The sequence below is a fragment of the Emydura macquarii genome, unplaced genomic scaffold (assembly GCF_026122565.2).
Source record: "Emydura macquarii macquarii isolate MOO-44397 ecotype Brisbane River unplaced genomic scaffold, CSIRO-AGI_Emac_v2 contig_1254, whole genome shotgun sequence".
In the NCBI taxonomy this organism is placed as follows: domain Eukaryota; kingdom Metazoa; phylum Chordata; order Testudines; family Chelidae; genus Emydura; species Emydura macquarii.
Window position 1 is genome coordinate 10,000,001 of NW_027131391.1, and position 15,853 is coordinate 10,015,853.

General features: G+C 50.2%; 1 protein-coding gene across 2 annotated transcripts in view; it reads left to right on the plus strand.

Annotated features, from left to right (window-relative positions):
- The window catches only part of LOC137154587 (uncharacterized), a 40,560-nt gene extending 27,213 nt beyond the window's left edge, over window positions 1–13,347 (plus strand). The window contains exons 5-8 of one of the 2 annotated variants that reach the window (XM_067550314.1): window positions 5,846–6,010; window positions 7,533–7,667; window positions 10,407–10,499; window positions 12,493–13,347. In XM_067550314.1, coding sequence (XP_067406415.1) covers window positions 5,846–6,010; window positions 7,533–7,667; window positions 10,407–10,499; window positions 12,493–13,053 — 954 coding nt within the window. In that variant the 3' untranslated portion in view covers window positions 13,054–13,347. Of the gene's footprint in view, window positions 1–5,845; window positions 6,011–7,532; window positions 7,668–10,406; window positions 10,500–12,314 lie in introns of both variants that reach the window. The other variant, XM_067550315.1, reaches the window with a different exon arrangement.
- The last annotated feature ends 2,506 nt before the right edge of the window (window positions 13,348–15,853 follow it).

Sequence of the window (15,853 nt, forward strand, 5' to 3'; positions counted from 1 at the left end):
TAAATGCGTGGTTACGCAGGTGGTGTTGGAGAGAGGGCTTTGGATTCTTCGATCATGGGATGTTGTTCCAGGACGAAGGATTACTAGGAAGAGATGGGATTCACCTAACGAAGACAGGGAAGAGTATCTTCGCGGACAGGCTGGCTAACCTAGTGAGGAGGGCTTTAAACTAGGTTCGATGGGGGACGGAGACCTAAGCCCAAAGGTAAGTGGGGAAGTGGGACACACTAGGAAGCAGAAGGAGGAGGGTGCAGCAGGGGAGGCCTCCTGATTCATACTGAGAAAGTAGGGCAATCGGCTAGTTATCTCAAGTGCCTGTACACAAATGCAAGAAGCCTGGGAAACAAGCAGGAGGAATTGGAAGTCCTGGCACAGTCAAGAAACTACGACATGATTGGAATAACTGAGACTTGGTGGAGTAACTCACACGACTGGAGCACTGTCATGGATGGGTATAAACTGTTCAGGAAGGACAGGCAGGGGCGAAAGGGTGGAGGAGTTGCACTGTATGTAAGAGAGCACTATGACTGCTCTGAGCTCCAGTATGAAACTGGAGATAAGCCTGATGAGAGTCTCTGGGTTAAGCTTAGAAGCAAGAACTATAAAGGTGATGTCGTCGTGGGATTCTGTTATAGACCACCAGACCAGGAGGACGAGGAAGATGAGGCTTTCTTCAGTCAACTAGGGAAAGTTTCCAGTTCACAGGACCTGATTCTCATGGGGGACTTCAATTACCCTAACATCTGCCGGAAGAGCAATACAGCAGAGCACAAACAATCCAGGAAGCTTTTGGATAGTCTTGCAGACAACTTCCTGGTGCAAGTGCTGGAGCAACCAACTAGGGGCTGTGCTTCTCTTGACCTGCTGCTCACAAACAGGGAAGATTTGGTAGGGGAAGTAGAAGTGGGTGGCAACCTAGGCAGCAGTGACCATGAGATGGTCGAGTTCAGGATCCTGGCAAAAGGAAGAAAGGAGAACATCAGGATATGGACCATGGACTTCAGAAAAGCGGACTTTGACTCCCTCAGGGAACTGATGGGCAGGATTCCATGGGAGGCTAATATGAGGGGGAAAGGAACCCAAGAGAGCTGGCTGTATTTTAAAGAAACCTTATTGAGGGCACAGGAACAAACCATCCTGATGTGCAGAAAGAATAGCAAATATGGTAGGCGTCCAGCTGGGCTTAACAAAGAAGTCTTTGGTGAACTTAAACACCAAAAAGAAGCTTACAAGAAGTGGAAGCTTGGTCAGATGACTAGGGAGGATTATAAAAATACTGCTCAACCATGCAGGAGTGAAATCAGGAAGGCCAAAGCACAATTGGAGTTGCAACTAGCAAAGGACATGAAGGGGAACAAGAAGGGTTTCTACAGGTATGTTGTCAACAAGAGGAAGATTAGGGAAAGTGTGGGCCCCTTACAGAATGGGGGAGGCAACCTAGTGACAGAGGATGTGGAGAAAGCTGAGATACTCAATGCCTTTTTTGCCTCTGTCTTCACAGACAAGGTCAGCTCCCAGACTACTGCACTAGGCGGCACAGAATAGGAAGCAGGTGAACATCCCGCAGTGCTGAAGGAACAGGTCTAAGATTATTTAGAAAGATTGGACATACACAAGTCCATGGGGCCGGATGCAATGCACCCGAGGGTGCTGAGGGATTTGGCTGATGTGATTTCAGAGCCATTGGCTATTATCTTTGAAAGCTCGTGGCAACTGGGGGAGGTCCCTGATGACTGGAAAAGAGCAAATATAGTGCCCATCTTCAAGAAAAGGAGGAAAGAGGATCCAGGGAACTACAGACCGGTCAGCCTCACCTCAATCCCTGGAAAAATCATGGAGCAGGTCCTCAAGGAATCCATTTTAAGGCACTTGGAAAAGAGGAAGGTGATCAGGAACAGTCAACATGGATTCACCAAGGGAAAGTCATGCCTGACCAACCTGATTGCTTTCTATGAAGAGGTGACTGGTTCTAGGAGGGTGGTGATGGGGTGTACCAACCCTGCACTGGGCTAATGGGGGCAGCCCCGCTCGACAGGCCGGGCCCCCTGTGACTGGTGACACCTGAACAATAGGTAATTCTGCCAAACAAGGTGACAATTTTGTAACATAGACAATTGTCCAGCTGGGACTAGTACAAGATATTAACATCAGGAAGCCCTAGAAGCACTGCAGGAAACTGAGCCCCCAACTCTGACTCTGATCTATACCCTTCTTGGCTAAGGAAAGACCCAAGAGTATTTGGGACCCCTACAAAGGAGATCATCAACACCTCCCTTAAGGAGGGAAGTCTACCGTGCACCCAAGAGAAGCCCATAAGTCACCAGCACTCAGCACAACCAATTTCTCCAATGACAGCCTGGCACTCATCTCCCTTCCCATTCATGAGCAAGCCAATTGAGAAGCACACCAGCTGTCATCTCCACCTGCATCTAGGGAAGCCACTATCCTGAACCACTCAGACTTCAGGCTGGTAGCTCTGATGCATGGTCTCTTGCCCATGGACGGGGCAGCACCCTTGGTGGAATGGGCAGCCCTCTGCTTTCTATTGGCCACTTGCCAAATGGCTCTCAGCTTTCAGCTTTTGAATTTCTCTGCTGCTTCTGCTGCTATCCAGTAGAGAGCGAGAGTGTATAAGACATTTCTTTGATGCCTCTGATGCTTCCTTTATTCTGAGGATTTGTTCATTTCATGGATTGTATTCATCATTTGCCCCAGTTTTGGTTTGGAGCCCCCCCTTTTAATCAATTTCTCTTAATATTCCAGTTTTACCCTGGTTAAGTGAATATGTCTTTCAACATTCCTTTCTCCTGGTAGCGCCATCCAATTCTTATCACTTCTGGGGTGCACAATCCTTTACCAGGTGTGACGGAGTCCCACAGGGATCGTGCCTTTGGACCCCTCGGGCACAGCCAGTCAGGACTCTAGAGCTTCAGAGTCTGCCCCTTGTGTCTCCACACACCAGAGTCGCAGCCTCCTGACTCTGGCCCCGCCGTGTTCATCACTCCTGCTCCGCCTGGACCTCCCCCTGCGGAACCCCCCTTGGATGGGTCCCGGGGAATCCGCCACCCCCAAAGGGCCATGCACCCGCCTTGCAGTCAGCAGCGACTCCCAGCCAGCGTGAGCGTCAGAAGGGTTTATTAGTTCCCAGGTTCACAGTGTAGAAAGATTTAGCTAGCTACCAGCCTTAACTCACACCTGGAGAGCCCCGTTCTCCGGGCTCCCTCCCCACCGGCCCCCACGCAGGACTCGCCTCTTTCCCCCCAGCCACCCCCAGACCTCTCTCCTAGCCCCTCCCCTGTCCTTTGTCTCCTTCCCGGGCTAGGTGCCCACTCCCCCTGGTCTTCACCTGCCACAACCTGTTGCAGCTGGTTGGGCCGAGGCAGGGGGTTCTGGCCAGGTCTGCCTGCGTGTGCTGAGGAAGGCCCATTCGCCCTCTAGTGGTCTCTGAAATGATCACACACCCAGCTCCCATCACCGACATACATGAGTAACACACAGGGGGGGAAACTGAGGCACACACACAGCACTCAAAGAAAATCCCCAGAATATCTCCACTTCGTCACACCAGGAAAACAACTAAAATCTCTTCGAGGCTTCTAAGTCCAGTGGACACGATCCATACATTCTTTGATTATATCTAATACTCTTACCGAGTGGACAATTCACAGCAGGGAAAGTGTTCCCAGGGGAAGTGTTGCTCATTGCTCATAAGTGGCAGTTGCTCTGTTTAGCGAGGGGGCGTGACCTCCCTCAGAGACTGACAAGGAGGAACAGCCACGCACCCTCCACTCTCCCAAGGTGTTGCTGCAAACAAGCATCTGCTGGATCGGGAAGTTTGACCGCTGGAAATTTAGGTTTTTGGGTCGCCAGTCAAGCTATTTCTAACTGGTTTAAACCTACTTTTTGTTTTCCTCTCCTCTGATTCTTAATTAACGTATAGGAGACAATAGGGCACACTGCATAGGAAAAGGGGGCAGTTACTCTTGCTTGTCACGTGGCAGGGGCTCTCCTTAGCTAGACTAAGAGAGAGGGAAGTCTCCTCCATAAGTAAATTATGGGAGTCTTTGGTTTGACAAGCTAACCATAGCTGGAAAATTTCTTATCAAGCCTCAGAGCTTTCCCTTCCTGGGACCTGTGCATTTTACCTTTAGCTTAATTAATGCTCCCCAGACAAGATGTCCCACCTATTGAGATGGGCCTATTGACTGTTATTGTCTTTAGCTCCCAAAGGAAGCTGAGTGATTGCCACCAGGTAGTTAAAAGGGCAGTGAAAAAGTTGTCAACAGCATATTTTCAAGGCATATTTTAATGTCTGTACATCTTACAACAGCATGGACTAAGGTGCCAGCCACACACAGGCAGCACCCAGCTTCTACATGACCTTCACGTCAGATGCAGAGCCAAAACCTAGCTGAAGCAGGACAAGGAGCAGCCGTCTCGAACTGAATCATGGAAAGAGCGAGATAAGCTGGTGGGAAAAGGAAGAATTTCAGAAGACTTGCCATGTTTATAACATCACCCTCTCTTGAGGCCAACTGCCCTCTGATTGTCTAGATAGTCTGTGTCCACCTGGATACACAAACAGACTCAGTCAGGATTAAAGCTCTCTTCCAGCTATGGGTGGCAAGATGATCATCCCCCTCCCCTCCTGTTCAGGCTTAGCTCCGGTGATGCTCCCAATCTCCGGCTCGATTGCTGGAATTCTCTATCTCTAGGTATGGAGGGAACAACTTCTAAGAAGCTGCAGTTGTTCCCGAACACAGCTGCCCTTCCATTCACAGCACAGGCCTCAGTGAGCCCAGCATCCCTGTGCTCCCTGTTCTGCGCTGGCTCCAGATTATGTTCAAGACCTCTTCAAAGCTTTTTCCTGGGAAACCACCTCACCTTGTGAGATCTTGGCCTCCCGTAACAGCTGCTGCGACAGAGGGCACTGTCAGTCTCAAGAGCAAGACCAGTTATTGCAGGAGGCTGGGCCATGAATCTGGAATTTGCTGCCAGACGGGATCAGAATGGGCACGATCCTGAGAACCTCCAGAACGCAAGACAAAACCAGCCCCTCCAAGCTATCTTTGAGCATGTGAGCAATGTCCAGTCCCTGCTGGCTGAAAGGAAGAGAGGGAGCGATTTATCGATCTCCAGGTGCGCTCTATGCTACACTGATGCATGCCACAAAAAAGCCTAGACAGAGAGACTTGTCCCCTGCATCAGGCTCAGACCCTGGTGTGCATAATTCCTTCATAGATTCCAAGCCAGAAGGGACCAGTGTGATGATCTAATCTGACCTCCTGTATCGTACAGGCCAGAGAATTGCCCCCAAATAATTCGTAGAGCAGCTCTTCTAGAAAAAGAGGCAATCTTGATTTAAAAACTGTCAGTGATGGAGAATGCACTGCAACCCTTTGTAAATGGCCCAGTGGTTAATTACTCTCACCGTTAAACAATGATGCCTTATTTGCGGTCTGAATTCCTCTAGCTTCAACTACCAGCCATTCGATTGTGTTACACGTTTCTCTGTTAGATGGAAAAGCCTATTATTAAATATTTGTTCCCCATACTTCTAGACAGACTGCAATCGAGTCACCCTTTAACCGTCTCTTTGTTAAGCTAAATGGATTGAGTTCTTTGCATCTATCACTATAAGGCAAGTTATCTAATCCTTTAATCATTCTCGTAGCTCTTCTTGGAACCCTCTCTAGTTTATGAGCTGCCTTCTTGAACGTCCTCCTTAAGCCAGTGCACCTTGTGCCGAGTCCCCAGAGTGCAAATTTTGTCTAGCACACCCCCAGGGCAGCACAAGTCTTGATCTCTGTGCTGAAGCATCTCACCCTGTCTTCTCTTTTCAAAGGACAGCAGTTTCAACAGCAGGATCGTGCTGGGAGCAGAGGAGATGGTGGGGCTCAGCACCTCCTCCTCGTCCCTTCCCACCCATCAGACTCTGGTGCTGATGGATCCTGATGGAGACAGCGGCAACATCGTCTTTGAAGAGGGAACCAATTCTGTGGCAGGGCAGGTAAGACGGGAGCTGTGATTTTAGCAGGACAGTCAAGGGAAGGGTGGCTCAGTGGTTAGGGTACGAGGCTGGGCATTGGGAGACCTGCGTTCAAGTCTCTGCTCCACCGCAGACACCATGCATGACCTTGGGCAAGTCACTTAGCACCTCTCTCTGCCTCAATTCCCCATCTGTACAATGGTGAGGTGGTGAGGATAAAGATTGTTTGGTGCTCAGATACGAAGTCTCAGCGCCTAGAAGTACCATCGCTAGGCAGTCAGAGCCAGACTGGACACACATGTCATGCGTTGTCTGTGGGGAGGCTGGAGATCCAGGGCGCAGCTTTAGTCAGAGGGTTACGCCAGCATGCTTTGCTGCAGCTGTCATTACACACGGGATGAAATCTCTGCTGCAGCGTATTGGCTCTGCTACCGATAGTGCTGCAAGGCAGATTCAGTTACGTAGCATTGCACAGGGTGGAGATGGCGTCTAAGCCCCTGTTCAGAAAAAATGACACTGGGCTGCAATTTCTCCCCCTTTGTTTTGTGTGTATGTAGGGGTATGGAGAGAGGGTTGTGTGTCTGCTGTTAATCAGTTTATTAACACCCAAGTCAGTTCTTTTTGTGAGGTTGCGCCTGACCCCATTCGATTTCTTGGAGCCAGCATTACCAATCAGTGGGGCCTTTTGGCCTATAGTGGATGGATGGTTTTTCCTTTCCCTGTCTTCCTCCTCGATCAGTCAAGGCCGTTGGTGTGCTCCGGCCCACACTGGAGCCAGAAGAAATGTTGAGAAAAGATTTTAAGTTTGTAATACCCATGTGCACCAAATTGCTGCAGAGGTTTTTCTTCGGCGGCTCAGTAGGAGTGTCTGAGCATCCCAGGGTTCATGCTGATTGCTTTGATAATTCCCCTCCAATGGCTTTGTTTGAAACCTTCCTTCTTGGCCTGGACATAAATCCCTGAGGGGGGATGTGAGTTTTGCCAAGACTTGCTAAGAATAAAAGGGGACAAACTGTGGAGATGAAAGGGCTTTGACGTGACTAGAGGTGGCTCTTTCCAATGTCTGCTGCTGAAGGCCAGGTGGGGGAAGGTGCCTTAGTCAACTCTCTAAATTCATTACATCTCACGCTTGCAAGGGCCAGGGCACATTAGTCTGGTGGTGCAGCAGCACTTTGTAGCCTACACAGTAGCAGAGTTTTGCCTCCCCTTAATGACCCGTTGTCGCCCTCTGATTTTCTCCTTCCTCATCCCTTATATGGTAGCAGCACTTGGGCTTCTTGCCCAATTCACGTTTCTGCTGAAACTTAGCATGGGCCCAGAAGCCCAGTCCCACCTTTCTGTTCTTCCCAGACCCAGTCCAGCTGCCTGCTCACTTGGCACCTGCCACAGACAGGACACAAAGCAATCCATTCGGGTCCAGAGTGCCGCTGCAGGAGCAGGGAGTCAGCCGTGCGGGGCTGCATTCTACACTGCATCTTTCCTTGCCCTCTCCTTTTGCTGCTACACTTAAGGGACCGCTTTCTCCCTCTCCTTCGCCCCACAGCCCAGTGAGGGGCTCGATCAGAACCTGCTGGAGAAACAACTGATTGAGCTGCACCAGCAGAACCAGCAGCTGCTGGAGGAGAAGAAGGAGATGGAACAGAAGCTTCGGGCAGAGATCCTGCAGCTAAAGGAACATGTAAGTATAGAGCAGGAGCATGGCCTCACGGAGCATGCCCCAGAGCACAGCAGCACAGTTGGATGGGCCTCTTGAGGGTTTGTACAGGGTTTCCGTGGCAAGCACCCTGGAGGGCTGTGGCAGCTGTTCTTTGGGTGTGAAATCCCTCTGGGGAAGCGACACAGGTGCCGCCTCCAACTGGACGTGGGAGGGACAGGGCTGTATTATCCATTAGGCACAATAGGCACAGTGCCTAGGGCCTACGAAGCTTTCAGGGCCTACGAAAAATTTTGTGAACTAAAAATGTATCCGAAAATTTGAAAAGCAAACGATAAAATCAAAATTCCTATCTTCTTAAATTAAATATATTTATCTAAGCTACAAATGACTATTATACTATTACATATATCCATTGTAAATTTAATTCTGTGACGAGATTTAAAATGTTCTAAGCTTTCAAGGAATATGGTTACAATATTAGCGAAAGGGAATGCATTAAATGCAGGTTTCAATTTTGAACAAGTTTTATTTGATGTTTTGCTGAGAGTGGCATAACTAGGGGCCACAAAACCTCACAATTAATGTGCTTAAATTAATAGCTTAAAATCAAATGAGTTATTTCGGCCGGTGGGCCTACGAAGGCAAGTGTGCCTAGGGCCTTGGGGAGGGAGGCAGCTCAGCAGGGCTTTCATGGAGGAAGCCTGATTCCAGGATGATCCTTTCAGCTCTCTTTGCTTGGGTGAGCCAACGGCACCATTCTGGGTGATCCATGCAGCCTGATCTGTAGAATGGCACTGTACGAGGCTGTCTGTCTGCTCCCACTGCACCACCGCTCTGGAGGTACGCTCTGACATCCCATCAGGTTTGAAAACCTGCAGGCTGGGAGAACAGTAACCAGGGGCTGCTTGTCTTTCAGACAAAATGTCCTGCTATGCGGGCGGAGAAGGGAGAGGGAAACTCAGCTTTGGAAACCTTGCAGAGGAAGGGGGCAGAAAGCAAGGCTGCTGAGAATACATCTAGTTAATTTAACACCCAGTCTCCCTTGCTGAGTCCTGCGGTCACAGTGCAGGCCCCTATCACACTCCACCAGACTGTTCTAGAAAAGGGCACCTGGAAGCAACATGGCTCATCCTTCACTCTCCTCCACATCTTGGGCTTCTGACTTTCCGTTGTAACTGCTAAAGAGTGATAACATGTCCCCATACGGAAAAAAAGAAATGGGCATTTATCCAATAAACACTGGAAATGGTTACTTGTATCTATGGCCTTGACTACATGGAGCAGTAATGTGCTCTGTGAGCTTGTGATTGTTAAAGGGCGCGAATGTGTTGTGCATTAATTGGTCGGTGGAGACCCTGCTGGGGGGCAGTAGAGGTTCTCGACTGCGCTTTAAGGTATGCTGTTCGAAACACTGCTGCTTTAAAGCGCACTAGGGAATGTTACAAAGAGATTACTCATTATAGCGTATACACTGCTCATTACCGTGTACGCAGAGAGAATGTCTGAGCCCTCCTGACTTTTAGACATCTACACAGAACTCAAAAATCAAAACCTGAAACTAATGAACCCTGAAAACCAGAAGCCCTGATTTCGATGCATGCCTTCACTTGCCCAGTCACATTTTGGAACTGAATGTGAAAGGATCTGGCTGGTGGCTGATGGAAGATTTAAAGGTGTGACTTGTGTACATCCCTTTTCCTTCTTGGGTCCTCCTCCTGGTCACTTTCTACCTCCCTTTATCCTCCCAAAAGCCTCCTGCCTTAGCCCCTGGGAGGTGGGACGTGCAGCAGAGACAGCTCGCTCCTTCCTGGGCATGTACGGAGAGAGGAGACTGCATCAGGCCTAGTGTGCAGGTTTACAGACTAGTCCCGTTTCTCCTCCAGCCTCAGGTCACCCCCAAACTACTGTCCCCACAGCAGTGATGCTTTGGGGGCAACACAAGGGGGTTCCAGACACTATTGGAATTCAAATGGCATTGGGAGTCAGAGTCAACTCTCACCTGGCTAAAGCACTCAGAGAAGTTGGGGATAATGCACCCCAGTCTGCTGCTGTCGAGATGAAGAGAGACTCCCCCGTTAGCTCAGCGCTCCGCTGCCTTTGGAAACATGCTGGGTGAACTACTGAAGTCAGTCAGAGTTGTGCCACTGCTGGGATTTCACCCTGACTTTTGCTGGGTGCAGATATAATCCATATGAGGCCGATGGGCTGGTAGCCATGGCTGCAGCCTGGGCACAAAGATGGTAGACTGTGTTCACGCTTTTTTTCTTTTAAGCAACTCTGCCACTGTCCCTCAGTGCTCACCAGCAGCCCCTCCCACTCGTGTAGTTCTGGGCGTCTCCTGACCATGGGCTGGCAAACAATAAAACCGTGTTTTACTGGGGATCTAGGGACATAGCTGTGGTCTTCAAATGTATTTACCAGAGTCAAGACTGCACCCAGGTCCCCGGAGGTGAACTGTAGCCGCCTGATCTGTGCTCTGCTAATGTCTAGGTAACCCCAGAGCTCCCTGAAAAGTCAGAACTTCTGCCTTGTGCACACTACAGAGCAGGACAGTGCTGCAGTGGGGGTGAGCAGTGGTTGTACCAGTGCCTTGCGCTATTGGAAACCAAAGATCTCTGTGTCCAGCAAGCTGCCTCTGCACTGGGTTTGACCCACTTTGCTTGTCGTGAAGGAATTGGCCACTGCCAAGCATGCCCCTAGCTTCAATCTGGGATCAAGGGTCTCTTTCATGCTGCCTCCATGGCGGGTGCTTTGTTTCAGATTGCCAGCATCGTCCAAGCAAACATCCGCCTGGCAGAGGAGCTGAAACGGTACCGAACCTCGGACGACCTGGAGAAGAAAGTCAGCAAGATGGTAGGTCTCCTTCCTTCCCCTTCACTGCTTGAATGATCACCAAACTCAGCATGATGGGGCCAGGGCATGTGACCCAGGAAGTGAAACTGACCAGCCTGGTTTTGCTACCCCACTAAGGAACAAGCAGCACTAGTGATCAAAAGGTAGCTAACATAACCCAAACCACCAGTGTTAGTCATGTAGGTGCTAGGTGCCTCCGGGAGGGTGCTGAGCTCCCTTAGTCCACACTGAATCCTGTAAGCACATCATCATAGCCTCATCTTCCCCAGGACACGCTGCCAGCCTGTCTTGGCCTCCTTCCCGCTGCGTTCTTGGCCAGCCCTCTGCCTGGCAGCTCCAGGCTCTGAAGAAGTTTCCTTTTCCACCCAGATGGAAACCAGGGGCAGCAAGGCTGGCTGCCCTCCTCATTTCCCGCTGCTTTTAGAGCCCTTGCGCTGCCGCCTTGCAGCAGAGAGCCTGGGCATTGGTAGAAGTAGCTGGAGAGGAGAAGGACCCAGGACCATGTGAGCACCCTGTTGTGCCAGTGCATGTCTGTTTCCAGGATATCTGCGGCGCCACAATGTATGTTCTGGGGGGTTGATTGTGATTCTGCTCTTCCTCCCTGCAATTTTGAAAACTATCTTTCCGCCATGTAGTTCTGATGCTTTAGACCTTTAACAGGTCTCAGGATCTATTTCCGGTTGGCAAAGCCAAACTTTCTGACGAAGGTGCCTGCCGCATCTTTGCTTTGCAGCACCGCAGGGCTTGAACGCTGGTCCGCAAGGCTCTTACGGTATGTCTACACTGCAATTAGACACCCACAGCTGGCCCTGGTCAAATGACCTGGGCTCGGCGAAGGGGCTGTTTAACTCTGGTGTAGACGTTTGGGCTCCTACCCCACGAGGGGGGCATCCCAGAGCCCAAGTTCCAGCCCAAGCCCGAATGCCTGCACCACAGTTAAACAGCCCCTTAGCCCAAGCCCTGTGAGCTTAGTCAGCGGACCCAGGCTAGCCGTGGATGTCTAATTGCAGTGTAGATACACCCTTAGGAGCGAGGCGGTCCCCATCTACCACCCAGTGACCTGTTAACAGCTGCTGGCATGGTAGCTGGGCTCTGATAGAGGCCCCCACTCCTGGGATCTGATTGGTGGAACACTGGAGGTCCTCATTGGTCCCCAGCCTCTATTTAACCCAAGTACAGGCACAGGAAGATGTCCACGCTCAAGGCTGCTTCCTCCATGATATCTGCTCCTGGTAACCTGGCCCTGCCTGCTTCCTGACATGGGACTCTTGGTTTTGCCCTCTGGTTCGCCTCAGACTCTGACTTCCTGGTATCTGACCTGGCCTGACCCCCTACTCCTGCTCTGCCCATTAGGTCAGACTACCTATGGCCCAGTCACGACAGCTGGAGCCATGGCTGTGATGATGTCACAAGCCGAGCTAAGGGTGAAGGGGTCAGCGGTAAGGAAAGTGTAAGTGCTCCAGGGAGAGATGTCAGTGACGCAGTAGGAGGTGCTCTTCCCTTCCTGTCACTACTAAACCGGGAGCCCCAGTGTTGTGCTTCTGACGGTCCCATGACACTTTTCAAATAGTGGGAATGTTAACCCAGGTACAGATCCTCAAAGGGGTTTTGGTGCCTAACTCCCATTGAATTCAATAGGAGTTAGACGCCTCAATCAGTGTCTTGCTCAAATTCCAGCTCGGGTGATTACCGTCTAAGAACCGCCCTGTGTTCCCCTTTCCCTTTCAACTGGATGCCGTTTTCAGTTTCACTTTCTGCCCTAAGCTTCTGTGCGACATTGAAATGACCTGATAAACAGCCTGTATTCCCCACCAGAGGGGGCTGCATGTCTGTGATGGGTGAACTGAGTCCTGTGAAGAGTCTGTAAAGCTCTTTGGCCTCCATCTGGATGAAAGGCTCTATTTTGATGTCAGATCCTTGTCATGATATAATCTGCCAGTGATGGCTCCCCCCAGCTCCAGCAGGTTTGAGTGTGTGTTTGCTGTGCGCTCAGGTGGAGCAGATGGAGCAGCAGCACCGGGAGCTGCTGCTGATGCAGGTGGCAGCCCTGCGGAAGGAGTTTGCCCAGAAGGAGAGTCGTCTGACAAACGGCAAGTCCACACCTCCTGCTGATGCTGCCCTGGAAACCAGGGAGCCGGTTGTGTCTTCCTCCATGCACACTCTGCTGGCCAGTGCTGCCCTGACCTCCACAAACAGCACCAGCAGCACCCGGCTCACCCTGCCCAGCAGTCCGGCAGGCCTCCGGGACACTGCGGGGCCCAGGCAGTTAGACACGAGCACTGGGGATACTGTCTCCTTCATTGACCTGCCAGAGACCTTACCCGGCACTGGGGGCAACAGTCTGGAAAGGCTGGAGATTGTGGAAGTGAACCTGGACACGAAGCAGACCACATCGAACCTGGAAGCTGGCTCCCCATCAGCTCACGTCCACCTGCTCCCCATTGGCGAAACAAACGAACCCATGGGACTGTCACCTTCGCCAGGAGGAGAGAAGCGGCTGGCGCAGCACATGCTGGCAAGAGAAACCAAAGCCAAACAGCAGCGGACAGTCTGAGCCCATTTGGGGAACTTCCACACACGAACCCTGACGAACCTGTCTCTTCCGAAGCCAGTAGCCAAACAAACTTGTCAGTTCCGTTTTGTACCCAGTGCTTGAAAAGTATAGTTCTACATGGTGCTGTCAGTTATTAAACTGCCCTTAAATTATAAATAGTTTATATATATATATATATATATGTAAGTATAAAATTCTTTCCTTGGCATATGTCTGGTGCGCACTGAGCAGAAAAGAATAACACAGCTTAGCTCAGCTGACTTTTCTCCAACAGCATAGATTTAACCCCTGAAATGCCTGTTAATTGCCCAAAATAAATGGATCATGTCATCCAAGTGGCCTGCCCATTCCCATATTTGGGCCAGAAAATGAAAGGTGTGTGCAGAGGCAATATAGAAATCTGTCCCCCTCAGTATCATATCTTTATAGCAACACTATTCACACACATGATGCAAGTTTCCCTGCCTTTTCAGTGCTCCAGCAACCTGAGGAGCAAGACTTTTGTATGAGTCCCACCCCAGTGCCCACACGTGCTCCTGTTTCAAATGTTTCAAACCAGGACCTGAAAAGGAGAGCGCGAGGGATTTCCAAGGAGTGGTGCTGAGGATCCGTGAACCTGCCTCCCCCCCCATCCTGGGGAGATGTGGCAGTGGTGGCTTAGACAGGTGGAAATATCTCAGAGCAGTTGCCCCTAAGACCTGGCTCTTCCCACCATTGCACCCTGAACAGCCCAGCAGAGCAACTGAGATCTCAGTATTTGCTAGTAGAGAAGGTATGTGAAACAGACAGTTCCACACACAGGTGCCCTGGTGGGGAGAAGAGGGGCCCAATTCATCTTTCTTAGCATCTCCATTTATCTCTGAGCTTCCAGCCCCCATAGGATTGGAACTGACCCCTTCTTCTTTGGGATGGTGGGGGGTGTAATTAGCAACACTCAAAGAGCCAAGTCTAGATTAGTAAGCAGTTTCAGCAGTGGCTTGTGTAAATCTGAGATGGTGCCGGCAAACGATTGACGCGGACCCTAATTTACAATGTGGTCCATAGTTTGTGACTGGCATCGACAGTCACATTGTGCGTTGTCTCTCATCTTCTAGTGATGTAAGAGATGGCAGCATCTGCCATGGAACGGTCTGAAATAATTCAATGTGGACCCTTCTTTCTGGGGTAGGTTGAAGCCTGAAAGCTCTTTGGTGGGGTCGGCAATGAGGTGTGTGTTTGGCACATCAGCATACTCTGAAAACGCTTTCCAGTGTCCCTGGGATTGAATGAAGATAATATAAGCCTGATCCCAAAAAGACTTGCAAGATTTCAGGTTTGTCATCAGAAGGTTCTGGAGCTCTTCATGAATTGTAAATTCAAGTTGGCTGTGGTTTGACTGTACTCACAAGCCCTCTCCCCCTTCTGGATTTTGGGTGGGGGTGTATGTGCTAGAGTGGGCAGCCATTAAACGGGTGTTGATTTCAATGTTCCAGTTATAATTTTTATTGCAGCATTAAGCTGCACGTCCAAAGACTGATGCATGATAGTCTGTGGTCGAGTACACGAGTGCTAGAGATGCTGTTCGAAGCGTGTGCACATCAGCACTGCATGTGGTGCCTGCAAGTTTTCAGACGAGGCTGGTCCTTGCTGTTTACCTTTTTGCATATCTTTTCCAGACGAGCTTTAGGAGCCAAGCTTCTGTCCAACGTTACACTCAAGTACTTTGACCAGGGCTCATGTCAGACCCGTTGACCACAAACTGTGACATTGAGTGGTTCCTTTGTGGCTGCTTTGTTTAGTTGAAAGGCTGTTACCAAGATTTTGTAGGTGTTGGGATGGAGCTTCCAGTATTAAAAGTGTTATCTTGAGGTCGAGGGCAAGGGTGGCACTGATGGTGGTAAGGTCTTTGCCTTGTACCGCAAGATTGATGTCATCAGCATAAATGAATGTATATGAAATTGTCAGGCAAATCGCCAATGTAGCTGTTAAATAGCAAAGGAGCCAGCACAGATCCTTGAGGTAGACCATCACTGAGGGGGGGGGGGGCTGCTTTGCTGATCTGCCAGTCAGACGGACCTGGTATCTGACAGCTCAACATTGTGTGCAGAGTCACATAGAGCTAGAGCATTTGATGGGCCTTGATGCCCGGTGCAATACCCCATGCCTCTTGAACTGAGCCCTGGAAGAGCAGCGGAGGTGGCAATCAGGGTACATCCGGCCCTATGGCAGTTACCTCTGTAATTCTGCCCACCAGGTTTGTTGTTTGTCCATAAATATCAGGACATGCACAGGCTACCTGGGGATGCATTGGGAATGGTGCACATGGGACTGAATTCCTCCCTATGGTAAAGCTCATTGGAGTCAGTAGATTTACACCAGGCATAAACATGGTCCTAGAAAGAGCTGCATGGTTAGGCCAAGTGGAGGTGAGGTAGCTGGCTATGGATTCTGGATGGCAAGAGCTGTTAAAAATGTTCTTTTGATTTCCTGTGCACTTCCTGCTGGTGAAAGGCTGGATAAACAATGTTGGAAATGTAAGTCCTCTTGTTTATCCACAGCTGAGATTGGATACTGTACTGTCAGGAGCAGGGCAAGCTTCCCAGAGCTTCCCTACCAATGAGTCTCAACCCTGAACTTGAGAAATCAACCTCTGGAAGTGAAAGGCCATGCTGGCCCTGACATCTCTCTGAGACTGCCCACAAAGGGGCCAGCTGGCGGTCATTCTGATAGTGTTTTAATATGGACACCCGCCTGCTAGGAGCTGGACTGAAACCTACCACAGGGATCCATGTTTCCCCTATCACTTTTTTAGTGGCCCAGA